Source organism: Pinus tabuliformis, chromosome X (assembly GCF_031772625.1).
Source record: "Pinus tabuliformis cultivar Carrire ecotype Pingquan chromosome X, CPIR1, whole genome shotgun sequence".
In the NCBI taxonomy this organism is placed as follows: Eukaryota; Viridiplantae; Streptophyta; class Pinopsida; order Pinales; family Pinaceae; genus Pinus; species Pinus tabuliformis.
In genome coordinates this window covers 878258071-878272445 of record NC_142308.1, presented here as the reverse complement: position 1 = coordinate 878272445, position 14375 = coordinate 878258071, and the positions used below count along the sequence as shown (strand labels likewise).

General features: G+C 38.8%; 1 protein-coding gene across 1 annotated transcript in view; it reads left to right on the top strand.

The window, feature by feature from the left end:
- LOC149142512 (CBS domain-containing protein CBSCBSPB1-like) overlaps window positions 1-14375 on the top strand; it is a 67450-nt gene that overhangs the window by 37638 nt on the left and 15437 nt on the right. Inside the window, 1 exon segment of the mRNA XM_089453258.1 lies at window positions 5603-5692. Coding sequence (XP_089309384.1) covers window positions 5603-5692 — 90 coding nt within the window.

Sequence of the window (14375 nt, the reverse complement as noted above, 5' to 3'; positions counted from 1 at the left end):
ACATTGTTGGAAAAATCAGAATTGGCAAAAAATCAACGATGGTCTAGAAAACATTGTTTCGGAAAATTTGGCACAGAAATCGAAATTTTTTGGCAAACAAATTAATTTTTAACTTTTTTAAACATATAAGGCAACAACAACATTAGATGAACACATTGGCACATAAATATGGAGAAAACACTAATATATATAATATTAATATATGGATGGCAAATCAAAAATGATACATCGTAGTTGAATCTTGATACTGAATCCTTTAAGTCTGTTAGTTGTCCAGTCAAGGACTCAAAAATATAGAACCAATACAAAATGACATGACATATAAATGTATCTCATCATAATGAGGTAGATGTACAATGACAAACTAGCAGCTAGCTAATGCCCTCGCCCTCTTTGGTTGCCCCTAACAACCGAAGGCCCTGGCACTGCAACAAGTGTTTGATGGGGTGACTGGTGGGTATAGAACTAGGCTCATCAGTCTCTGTAAAGGTGGTGCTGATGATACTGCCACATCCTCCTCCTTGTCCTCCTGCTCCTCCTGGTGTTTTTCTTGTACCTCCTCTAACCATCCAATTGCCTTGTCAAAAGAAATAACATCCATGTCCGGTGTTCTGTTGATTGTCCTCATCCATAGTCAGAGGTTGTAATGGACATACACCAAGTAATTGAGATATGAGAAATCCAACCTGTAAGAGGGTCATAAAAAATAGTCTTGAGGGTCATAGTATATTAGAGGGTCATAAATTACAATGAATATATTTGCTATGTTCAAGTTTGAAGTTCTAACTTGTTGCATTTCTTTGAGTGATTTTTCAAATACACTCCAATTGCGCTCACATCCCAAAACTCTACAAGTTTGGCTGAGGATTCTGGTGGAAAATTTCTATAAATTTGGTGCCCTTGCACCACAGTTTTGCCACCAAACATCTACAACAAATGAGAAAGAAAACAAACTAAATTACAATACATTAAAATGGAAAATAGAAAATAAAGAAAACATAATTATACTTTCAAATAAAACGTAAGTGAATTTAAAAAAATATGAAATTCTAAATTCATTTACTTAAATGGCATCAAAGCGGTCCTTCCACAAATAGCATCATCAAAGAAAAATAGTCCAGTACCTTCCCGCTACCTTTCTATCTTGCAATTGGTTGTGCTGTGAACCTCAACAATAGGTACCATCCTATAAAGACAAGTATGCAACCCATGGATCACCTCGCCATCAAAATCAAAGTTGCATTTGTAGGAAAATGTGGGGTCGAGGAAAAGTGCTGCTACATGAATGGGTTGATGGAGCATCCCGATCCATTGATGATCACTCAAATCCCACAACATCATCTGGCTATTAAAATTTAAACCTAGGGGTATAAGATATGATAGTTTTTTTGGCCCTATCCATAGCCTCATACAGATAACCCATTGCAAACTTGTCACCATCAACCAATCTCAAATCCTTTACTACAGGTTCACTAATCGAGCACACTTCTTCCACTCCTTCCCAAAAGTGGTCAGTGTACACAAATTTAGTAATGGATCTGCCATCATCTCTCCTGCTATATGTACCTGCATGCCATTCATCACAAACAAACATTTGCTTCAACTCAAATTGACATTGAAGCAAAGACTGAAGAGTAAGGAAGTTGGTTGCAAAGCGTGTCATTGCAGACCGCAACTCCCTATTTCTAGTACATTTCTTCATGAGGCTAAGAACGAAAGCATGGTTATACATGAACTTGGTGATGCTCCATATCCTCAAGCATCAAATCAATACAATGGGCAACACATGGAGTCCAAAATACTGAATGATGCCTGTCCAGAATCATCCTATCAGCAGCCACATAGTTAGCTGCATTATCAGTTATGATTTGCACCACAATGGGCAAACGGATCTCCTTAAGGGACCCATCTAACAACTCACATAGCAATGTTGCATCTTTTACATGCGTAGATGCATCCATTGATTTGATAAACACAGTGACCCTAGGACAATGTACCAAGAAATTTATAAGGGTCCTACCCTTCCTATCTGTCTAGCCATCAGACATGACTGTGCATTTAGTGACCGCCCATGACTGCTTCAACTCTGCCAATCTAGAGTTTATGTCCTTTTCTGCTTGAAGAATTGGCCCCCGACAACTCATTATATGTAGCACTTTTATAACCTGGGCCAACAACAACAATGGCATCACACATTGGCTGCCAAAATGGATTGTTTTTTGTGATGCTGAGAGGTATGTCTCTCTAGAAAGATACCTCCCCATAACCTTGTCTGCTTCTTGCTTCTTGCATTTTTTATCACTGATTTGATAGAAGGTTGTGTTCCAGCGCTGGTTTGTGGAACAAAAAGTTATGAGGACCTCTCGGAAGGTGTAGCTGTTGAGCCCCTCCCACTACCCTTAGTGGTAGTAGCTCTGAAGCTCTAGCTGCTTGTTCAGCCTTGTTTGCAGCTTCCTCGCTTTCTTTGTTTCATTTGCATTAATTTCATCATGCACAGTGGTCATAATATCTGGGCTAGTTTTTTTACAAATCCCAATTTCTCTACCAGGGATTTTAGCTAGATGGAACTTCAACTTGAAAACCCCTCCTGTCATGTACTGGCCACATAATTTGCAATGTAGTTTTTGCTGGCTGTCACCTACAGGTTCCCCATATTGCCAAAATGGGTCTGAAGCTAAGTTGCACAAATCACCGAAAAGTCTTGGAGTTTCCGAAATGGGTATGTTTAGAAAGAAAACCAAGTCTATATTAACTTTCATAGATGATTAAATAATGGTAGAGTTTCGGTCAAGTTTCAGCTTGATTTTCGGAGTTTCGGGTACGTCGTGAAACTTCGGGTTCCTAGAAGTTTCGTGCAACATAGGTCTGAAGCCTTTGGCATAGTTGCAATGGAAGTGGACAACTTCAAAATTCAAACCTAAGGCACAACAATAACAAAAAAATGACATTAAACTCCCATTAGAAAAAAATAACAGCCTGTTGATTTCATAAATCAACTATCAAAGATTTAGCAAATTATATTAGATCATTAACAACTAAAAATGACAATAGGAGGGTGGAAAACAAATTGATTCAAGCTGGCCGTCCCATATCTAAAAGAATTTAAAAACCCTTGCATTGTTTTATGGGCATGAAATTCATGATAAAATGTTAAGAAATAGAGACAAAATGTAGAAAATTGTAGGTCTAACCCGGTTTCAGTTTTAGGAATCATATCAGTTTAATGTCCAACCCAGCATAGATTTATGCTGCTGTTTTTAACATGATTATTTGCTAAAGCATGAAACACAGAGGCCTACTTTACTCTTTCACTTTCGCTGAGAATATATGCAACAGTCACACAAATTTAACATAGTGATTTTTTGGTCCAATGACCTTGGAAAAACCCCGAAGAAAAAACCAATGAGTGAGAAGGATATTTTATTTATTATCAGAGAATTTAATACAACAGTTAATGACAGTAAGCACAGTGAACTTATCTCCCTGAACTCTTGCCTAGAATTCCTTGGAAATTGTGCTGTAGATGCTTGTTTTGCATGCCCTCTTTCTCAGAAATTTGTGCCAACTTCAGTACTTTTTGACAGCAATATATGCTGCTGCTAGCCCCCTTGAATCTCATGCCAGATAACCCCTCAAATTTCTGTCCAGATTTTCTCAATTTCTGTGCTGCTGTAGCAGCTCTGACAGCTTTTTTAGACCCTTGAAATCACGCCCAAAACTTCTCAAAATTTGTGCAGCAGTACCTTGAATTTTGTGCCTGAGATTTGCTGCTCTAAAAGCACAATAACGGCGATGAAACTTCTCGATTTTTGTGCTTGAGTCTCTCGAAAATCGTGCAACTTCAGTCTGCAATTATTGCCCTTGAAATTCGTGCTAGTACAGTGGCAGTCTACTAGAGGGTACCTTGAAATTCATACTATTTGTGCTTGCACCTGTACTTGCTGTACTCTCCTTCCTCTACTAACCTTTTGCTCTCAGCCTCCTTTGCTCCTCTCCAATTCTCATGAAGAAAATGTTCAAATGGTGCCTTCTCCCCTTTGCTTTTTCCCTTTTGTTCTGTCATTAAGAAGAGAGACCTAACCCTAAGATCTAATGGCTGAGATTAGATCTTAGCCAATTAGATCAAGGGTGAAGATCTAATTTCTCATTGACCCATGAAACACTTTTTCCCCTTAGTACCTTTTTCGTGAATTACTCAAAAGGTACTTTATTGCTTTATGTTTATAAAGTCACTTTATGACTTCGTGCCTTATAAACTCACTTTAACTTTATTTACCATAAAGTTAAGTAAAGGGGGTCACATTAGGACACTCTTTCCTAGGCTAGACACCAAGCCTTAGGAACACTTGTCCTTGGTATTCATTTTCTAACAAAAAATGTAGGCAAGCAAAGAGGCAGGCCAACAGACAAAAATCTATAAAAAAAAAGCATTAAGATAGTGGGGTTTAGATACAAACTTGTCAATGGAAACTTCACTACAGTTTTGGCAAATAAAGCTCACCCCTTGCAAGAAATCTTGATGGTGGATCGGTGATGGCTGCTTATATTCCTTCACAATCAACAAGGATGCGCATAAACCTTTCTCCTCCCTTCTCCAACAGTGCAGAAAAAAATGTGCGAGAAAAATGACAAATTGGGCTCTTTAATCTGCCTGCCCTTCATGACGGCTTGGCAACTTTTTCCTGTCAGGAAGTGATAAATTGGAAAAATCGTGTTTTTTAAGAAAAAATCGTGATTGTGATTTTCAAGGGGCGATTTATCGTTTTGTGGAAGAAATTGTCCTGTTTTAAAAAATCGCTAATCGCCAATTTATAGCTGATTTTTTCAACACTGCTTTCAAACAAAGAAAAGTGTGAACAGCAAGGATTTTCTACCATATTTCAAGTGCATTTCAGGCTCAGCATGCAATCTTTCAGTCAAAACATGGAGAAGCATCGATACTTTTCATTTCTTTGACTGGAAAAGTTAGAACAGTTAAATTTAAACTAGGGGCTCACTGTCTTTACATCCCATTTGTGAAGTTGATAGTTTCCCACAGCAGATAGATGGAGCAGATCAAGCAGAGGCTAATCAAATGACTAGTGGCTTGAGCCTTGTTTTATTTCTTATCTTTTTGTTCTTTTTTGTTATGACAGTTTTGACCCTTTAGCATTTAAATGATGATAGATGTAATTAATTATTAGATGATGTATCATTGTATTGTATTTTGATTTGGTCATTAATATTTTTACAATAATTCTCCTATTCTGAATCCTAAGTTTCAGAGTGCTTACTTGCCAATTAGAGTGTGGACGTTGTTGCTCTAATTGTATAAATGTGTGATCCATTATGCATAAAAGAATCGTTGTTATTCTTTATATATTATTTTTTTTGCATTTTTTATATTTAATATTTGGGGTAGTGTCTCTTATGTTGGAAACCCCAACATCTCCCTTTGATGCCCCCTAAAATTTGGAGGGTTGCTCCATATGTCCCTGTATACTTGCATGTGTGTGCCCTGAAACTTGGTGGAACATTAAAATTTATTTACCTACATTGGATTGATTTTAATATACAAGATGTAGTTTTGTCATTGTGTCTAAGTTGTGTTCTTTGATTGCAGTACGAGGATGATGAAGGTGATAAAGTTTTACTTGCAACAGATAGTGATCTCGTGGCAGCTGTGAATTATGCTAGGTTAGCTGGATTGAAGGTAAACTGGATTTATTTTTTTCCTGTTCAAAATTGTACATTAGCTTCAAAATAGTTTTTCCTGTTATATTTATTTTCTTCTAGTTTGCCTTAAAACTATAATGAAATGTTTTGACATCACCCTAAAGACATGAAGTCATTTTCAGGTTGCTGCAAAATAATTGGTCCAAAACGGATCACGTTTCAGGCAATTGATGCCTTTTTTTCTTTACTATTATTTGATCAATGTTTGGTTATTGCTATTAGTTTGTAGAAGCACTCGACAATAATTTTTCATAATCTATGTTTGCACGTGATGTATTTCATTCTTTAATGACAAAAAGATTTGGATTCACAGCATTCTTTCCTGATACTGGAAAATGAACAGTGTTCCACAGGATTGCATCCCTATGGGCTGGAAAGCGCTCTTTGTATACTGGGGATAGGAGGACAGGGTGGGGATACCATAGGGCCATCCACTACATACTGGAACATTTAAGAATAGGAGAGGAAAAAGGATAAGGGATATTTGCGAGTCCCCTACAGTGGCCCAACATTTAAGAATAGGAGAGGAAAAGGTCTTTTTTACTTTCCTAACCTGGATAGTTTGTAGCCTTCACTTATAAACAATCTTAAATAAAGTTACCCTTCCCAGTCAAAGTTATCAGAACTGGAACCAGAAAAGACAATCTTGAACCTGACTGGAACTGGGAACCATATTGAAGAACTGGTCGATTAAAAAATACATAAATATTTAAATTTTAATAAAAACAATATATGTTCATGTACATCGATTTAAATCTAAATTATTAGACACCATATGTTCCATATGTTCAAAGTTTGCTTGTGTATAGCATGCAAGGGTTAGTATAGCAAAATGGCACCCAAGTGTGATACATATTTGAACCAAAATACATAATCATTGAGGTTCTAAATGGCTTTCAGAGTCCAAAAAATGTCATGCTACAAGCTTCAACAAAATTACAAATCACTACAATATATCAATGTTAATCAAAATCTTTATCATCACCTTCTGCCTCATCCTTTGGCCTTGGTCCTCTAAGGACATCACTAGTGCTTGGGACCTTGTTGAAATTTGGGTAGCTCAGAAGGTATTTTTGAGTGGAGATGACCCACCAAAAGGGAGCTTGTGGGAAAGATACCCAAGGTTTGGGGTTTTGACCCAAAGGAGTAGGCTTAGAACCCAAGATAATAAATTTTATAACCTAATCTAATGTTAAGTGGTTGAGTGGGCAACACCTTAAAGGACTAAAGGGGTTTCCTAAGTGACCTATGGACAACTATTAATACTAGCCAAAGGAGAGGCTAGAAGTCACATCAAATGAGACGGATTTCATTTGTATGGAGGAGGCTAGAAGGACTTAGCCCAGACAACTCAAGGAGAATTGCAACAAGGGAGTTTTCTGTGGAGGTTGAGTATGGCTGAGAGAGAGAGATCCCCTGATCTGTGAAGTGGGGCCAAGGAGATCTAGCTACAGGTCCGTGGAAGTCTAGGAACCCTAGTCGAGTGGGAGTAGAAGAGGCCAAGGCCTGGTTAGGTTTGGATGAGGTCTGATCGAAGTGTTTTAGGTAGCCACAGGATTACCTAGAAGGAGGTTGCATGTTTGCATGAGGTTGGATCTATTTCAAGAGGGCCCTAATGGCTAGGAATCCCGACTGTGACTTTGATCAGTAGGCAGAGAAACTAAATAGAAGGTTGCAGGATGGTTTGAAGGCCTGGTAAGGCCATCCATTGCCAGGAGGAAGAAGATTGAGGGTTTGTTAGGGTATCTGAGACCGAATAGACAAACTGAGAGCCTTAGGGCTGAAGGAAAGGGCTGCTTGAGGTTTGGACAGAGAGGCTGAGGCCCTAAGAGGCCTAGAGTGAGCTAGTTGTGGGGTTACAAGGCATATTAAACATAGCCACAAAAGAAAGAGGTTGCTGTAGCTGGCCGAGTTGAAGAGGAGGTAGATTTGGGCCATTGGAGGAAGATCTTGTGGATAAAAGAAGATTGCAATAACGAAATATTGAAGGCTACAACAAGGTACAACAAGGCTTGTATAAGGACTATGGGCTAGAGGAACAAGCCTAGGTGAGTCAAGTTCTTGCTGGTTGTGTGTTAGTAGGTGAAGGACAACTGGTTGTATTTAGCAGGCATACGAGAGCTTGATGGACTAGGCCTCAACCCTAGTTGTATTGGCCAAAGGGGTGTCTGTGTATTTTAGCATTGTAGTAGGGTTTGTAAAGGGCCATGATCCTTAGTACGAGAGCCCTAAGGTTTTCTTATTGAAGGAATAATAAGGAACACGTTTTGGGCCAACAATCTTGTGTAGTTGTTGATTTGTTTGGTGTTATATCCCGCTATGCAAAGTTGTTTAAAGTTGGGCATCTCTAGTGTGTTTGTGTTTCTAACTATGGCATAAACCAGACCTAGGGCGCATGGAAATTCCAATATTGTATCAGAGTTGTTGTGAAGGGTAGCTAGATCAGAGTGTGGAAAGGTGTTAGCTCTATGAGGGAGTTGTGAGATTGTTGCAAGAAGCAATAATGTTGCCAACTCACAGTTGGTTAGACATGGAGTAGAAGGTCCATTTGAGAACATGGAGATATGGTCTTGATTGGTTTGATGAAGAGATATGATGGGAGTTCTGGTGGATTGGTGGAGAACTCAGTGCACAATAGTATCTTGAGTGGCGGATTGCCGATGCCATTGATGGACTTCCATTAACTTGTCAAAGTATGTTGGGATTGTTCAAGTGCGTTCGCTGTGGGAAATACTAAGAGGGGGGTGAATCAGTATTTCACTTACAATTAGTTAATTATAAAATTTTAGAGCATGAACAATAGAACAATAATCAACAACACATCACAAGAGCAATACACAACAAATTTTTAGGTGGAAACCCTTCCGAGAGAAAAACCATCGAACACTTTTCTAATATTTTGTGAGTACAAAAATGCTTCAACTCCAATTGAAAGGGAAGCCCCAACTCCCTAGTACTCTAGAAAAGCATTCAAGTTTATCAGGTAGCTCCAACTCCTAAAAGGATGCTCCTGCACCCTAGTTTTACCAACTCCAACTAGAAGGACGCTCCAATGCCCTAGTTTTATCAGGTACAACTAATAGGATGCCCCAACACCTTGCAAGCTCCAACTTGCCATAGCACCACCTTGAAGTATTTTTAGGCTACGACTTGAAGGAGACTTCACTCTCTTGCCTTATGCCACCCAACCACCCTGAATATAATGATAAAACAAAGAAACAACTGTGGGCTTCCGTCCTATGGACAATGACCCACTTACAAGGGTATTCAATAAAACTCTTTTTACCAATGTTCCACCAAGACTCCGGTGCAGGGAGACGCGGGTGCAGGGAGACGCACAGGGGGGACGTGTGGGAGTACCCTCAAATTTTAGGGAAATTTCGGGGGTGCAGGGAGTCGTCGAGGTATATATATATATATATATATATATATATATATATATATATATATATAGGAGTCGTCGAGGTATATATATATATAATTCAAGTTCATATTCATTGTTCACTGTTCAATAATGAAAGCATAAAAATATTAAATAGACAATTGAAATTTGAATCATTGATCCATCCTCATCATTCATTTTGATACATACATTATTCATATGACATACTCAAGTGACAAGTCTCATTATTGAATTAATTATTATTCATACATACCATGAGATTCGAAAAACAAAAATAAAAATCAATAATAAAATATTCAAATACATTGATCGATATCATTCATCATTCAATGGTTCATCATTCTACAATCTACATTGATTTAAAAACTAAATTCATCATTCATCATTCTAGAATCTAAATTGAAAGCAAAACATACTAGTATATTTTCAAAGTTTGAACACTAAATCTATATAACTCAAAGTTTCAAAGTTCAAACTCAAAAATAGTTAAGAGTGAAATGGAAATGACTTTGGGTTGAAATGAAATGAGCTTTTAACTTTAAGGTTTAGGCTTTTAAGTTTTAGTTGTTTAGTTTTAATTTTAATTTTTTTTTTAGACTTTTAAGTTTTAGTTATTTAGTTTTAATTTTAGTTTAAAAAAGAAAAATTAATGGTTTTGATTTTTGAATTTTTAATTTTTAAGTCTTATTAGACAAATTTAAAGGGGGACGCCCAGGCGCACCCTTTTTGGGGAGTCTAGACTCCCACACTGAAGGGGGACGCCCAAAAGCACCCTTTTTGGGGAGTCTAGACTCCCACACTGGGGAAACACACCCCCTTGCGTCTCCCCAAGACTCCCCAAAAAGGGTGCGTGGGGAAACGCACCCCCAAGAGACTCCCCGTCCCGGGTGTGTGGGGTGCGAGGGGTGCGTGCACCCGACCTTGGGGGACGCGTCCCCGTGGAACACTGCTTTTTACTAATGTGTGCTTCAAATATACAATGAGAGCTAGAGTTCTTCAAGAACTGTAGCTAAAAGATGCAACAATGTAACTAAGCAACAATAGCTTTTACTATAAGTGTGAACAATTCAAGTATCTCAAATCTCTGATGCAATGATGCCTTCAAACCTGGCGATGCAATTATGTCACAGTTGAACCTTGTATAATGATGTTTTCGTCCTTAATTTTCACTACCATAGATGAAGCCTCTTCTCAAGAGGTCTGAACCTGATAAAAGATCTTTTAACTGCTGTGGCCAGATGTTAGAACTTGAGTAATACTCTGAATCAGTCCACAAAATAAGATTTTCTTATCTGAGGAGTAATAAAAAAATAATCCAGAAACTTCAATGGCAATTTGTGTCAATTCAAGAGCAGGGACTAGGTTTTGAGATTGATGCCAGAACACCCTTGCTACAGTCTGTAATACATTCTATTGAAGAGCTTAGACTTTTGCATCAAAGTTCCACAAAGTGTCTCAAAATCTGCCACGGATCATATCACAAATGAACACAGTTTATACTTGAAATTTACCTAGACACAATGTCCAAGGTATAATGCAACCACAGTTTGCAAGATGCTTTAGACACACCCTTCACAATTGAGCCATAACATTTGCAATCAATGCTTAATATGAATATAGAATGAGTCAAGAGATCATTGATTAGGAGGCCGAAACTTGCACAGTAACCCAACAACGATGGCTTAGATTAGGACGTCATATCTTTAGTTCACATCACTGCTATAGATGCCGAGTTGCCTCCATAATTAGGTTGAAACTCCACCTTGGATTTTCTCAAGAAAACGATGGGAATACTTCACTAAAATTGCCCTCGTATTAGTACACAAAGACATTGGTTAGGGCTCTTACTCTCCTAAAAGACGTTCTACTCCAGACTTTTGATTAGGTCCCAACCATGTACAAATGTGACCTCAACAAAACTAGGACAAAATAGAGAACAAGAAGGTTGAGTTTCCTCAGAGTAGATCCTAGACCCACCTTGATTCATTGCTCAGAAATGCCCTACCACAAGACTGAAAACAATTCCTTAGTAACCAGCCCTAGATTCATCCACAAACTTTAGGCAAGGCTCAAACTTCTACGCAAAAGCCTGAAGAAGATCTTTCAATGATGTGCCACATATTTGATCCAAAGAGGGTTGAATATATAATACAAATCTGATTAAGGAACACCGAAATAAGGCCTTAGAACCTATGCGAAAATATCATAGAGCCTTGCTTCAATAGGTCCACATGGTCTTCGAAGGTTTGCGCATAAATTGCTTCAATTTTTGGCTCAAACTAGCCCTATTACAGAGGGTCAAATTACCATAGAAGAACCACAATATCTTGACGAATCACCATGACTAGAAAAACAAAAAGATAAACCCTAGATTGAACTTTCGACCTTCTTCGTCAAATATTCAAGACTACTCTAGGCCGCAGAGGTATCTCAAAGAGTTTTTGCACAAGTTCAATGTTCAAAATGCTTGCCATTGAGGATAGAATGAGCCTCTCTTTTTATAATGACTGAGGAAGCTTCTCAGAGGGGCTAACTGAGTTTCAAATAGAGGGAAAAGATTCAAATTTCAAATTACTTGGAGCCAAAAACCCCACATTTTATTGAGGCCAACTTAGATTAATTGTTGTTTACTTTTGCTCTTAATAAGCTCTTCTTTTGACTAGTCCCATGTAAATTAATTTTTGATATAAAAATTCCACCAATTCTATAGGATGCTTGTACAAACTTCTTCAGGGCTTCTTGGTGAAGAATGGGGTTCCATTCTTCAAAAAGGCGTAATTCCTCAACCGTGAGGAATTAGGAGACGTACCACCTACCATCAGAAACAACATGACGAGGAGAATCAAATGACATTGATCCTGACCCCAAAGACCTTGACATTCCTTGTTATTTTTTTGTCATCAAAAGTGGGGCTTCTTCTCGGGCTGCTTGGTTGTCATCAATGACAACCAATTTTCAACATTGGCAGGGGGTGCTTTGGCATGGACGAGGTAACTTTGTGTTGATGGTAACCTACAGGTTGATCATGAGTTAGTATCTTCACTGGGTTGCAAAGTTGCGCATCCAACAGTGAAGCCATGTGCATATGAGATGTTTGACCCAGGAGGATGAGGACACTTGTAGAGTTGAGTTGCTATGGTCTAGAGTAACTAGGCTCGGTTTTCAACTGCAGCTCGGGACTGACCTTGAAAGCACACAAGTTCAATTGCAACACTTTCTGGGAGGGAAAGGAGAGTGAGCCAAGGGGAGGTTGTGTAGGCTTAGAGGGAGTCTAGCTTCAGAGCGAGACTCTGAATGTGAGTCAACCACCCAGTTGAAGTCTAACCTTCAGGGTTCAAGCGAGAGAGTGGAGTCTTCCATTCCATGCAGGAAAGTCACAGACTATGCAAGGATAGTCATGGTGGTGCAAGGAAAGTCGTATACCATGCGAGGACAGTCATGGTGCACGTACGGAAAGTCATGGTACATGCTAGGATAGTCATGCACCATGCAAGGAAAGTATCTGCTTCTTTGTCCTTCCTTGGAATAGGAAGGTTCCTAATTTTCCCAAGGGCAACATCTTCATCGAAGGTGACATCATGACTTATTTCCACTTCTCTTTGACCAGGCACATAGATTCTATATGCCTTTGAAGTTTCATTGTAGCCCACAAATGTTCCTTTCTTCCCAGATGCATCCAATTTGCTTCTCTTTTCTTTCGGCACATGAAAATACATGGGGCTACAAAAAATTCTAAAGTGAGAAACATCAGGTCTCTTACTGGTGAAAAATTCTTCGAGAGTTTTGGAGTCCAATGCTTTATGGGGGCATCTATTTTGAACATACACGACAATGTTGGCAACTTCTCCCCATAGGAACTTCGGAAGGATTTGATCATGAAGCATGGCACGAGTGGCTTCTGTAATAGAAAGATTCTTCCTTTCAACAACACCATTTTGCGCAGGAGTATATGCGGTAGTAGTCTCCTTCTTAATGGCAACTTGTCTACAATAGTCATTGAACTCATTTGATTCATATTCGGTTCCATTATCAGTCCTCAATATTTTGGTATTCTTCCCTGTTTGATTTTCGACCAAGGCTTTGAAAGAGCGGAACCATGAGAACACTTCGTCCTTCTTCTTCAAGAAATAAATCCAAGTTTTGCGGGAGAAGTCATTCACAAAAATAGCATAATATAAATATCCTCCCAAAGATGTAATGGGCAACATACCAAATAGATCTGAATGAACCAATTGCAAAATGTCGGTAGTCTTGCTATCACTTGAGGGGAATGGTCCCCTTGTATGTTTTCCTTCGGCACATCCCTAACAAACACCTTCATGTTCTATTTTAAATTCGAGCATACCTGTCACCATCTTCCTTGCATCAGGTAGAGCCTTATAATGTAGATGAGCAAACCTCCGGTGCCATAATTCAGATTGAAGAGATGTGTTGCAAGACATAGCTCCCAATGGACTTCCTCCAACTTGATATAGGATGTCAACCCTGAATCCAAGAGTAAATGCTTCTTTGAAATTTCTTTTCCAAACAGTTACCTTTCCATCAATGAATGCCACCTTGAATCCTTTGTCCTCCATCGCTGAGATAGATGCCAGGTTCTTCTTTAGATCAGGTACGTAGAGTACTTCTTGTAGATGAATGGTGTTACCTTGATTCAATTGAAGAGTAACATTCCCAACTCCTTTCATGGGATAGGTGGCATTGTCTCCAAGAATGATTTCCAACTTTGTATCCTTTTCTATCAGATTTGAAAGAGCTTCATTATACCTAGTGAAGTGCCTTGAGGCACCACTATCAATCAACCAATTTTCCAAGGTATTCGGAGGAGAGGCAGTAGAGGGGGCAGATATAAGATAAAATTCTTTTTGCTTGTTAACTACAACATTAGATTCATCATACCTGGAGTTTCTTGATCTTTTGGGAGGTCGACCATTTCCATGTTGAGAAGCGGGAGCATTCCTTTTTCCTTTGTTGTTGAACTTGCCATTTCTTTGATTGTTGTTGCCCTTGCAATTGTTGCGGTTGTTGTTGTCATCATCTCGACGTGTATCCGTTTTATTAGGACACTCCCTAGCATAGTGGCCAAACCTGTTACAAATGAAGCATCTACCCTTTCTTCCATCTTTGAATCCCGGTCTTCCTTGACATTGCTTCTTTGAACTTGCATTGTTCTTCTTTTTAGCATGGGTGGAGAACGCAGTAGGATCATTCCTATTTGAAGGCATGTCTCTCTCTATCATCCTTGTTTCTTCTTGAG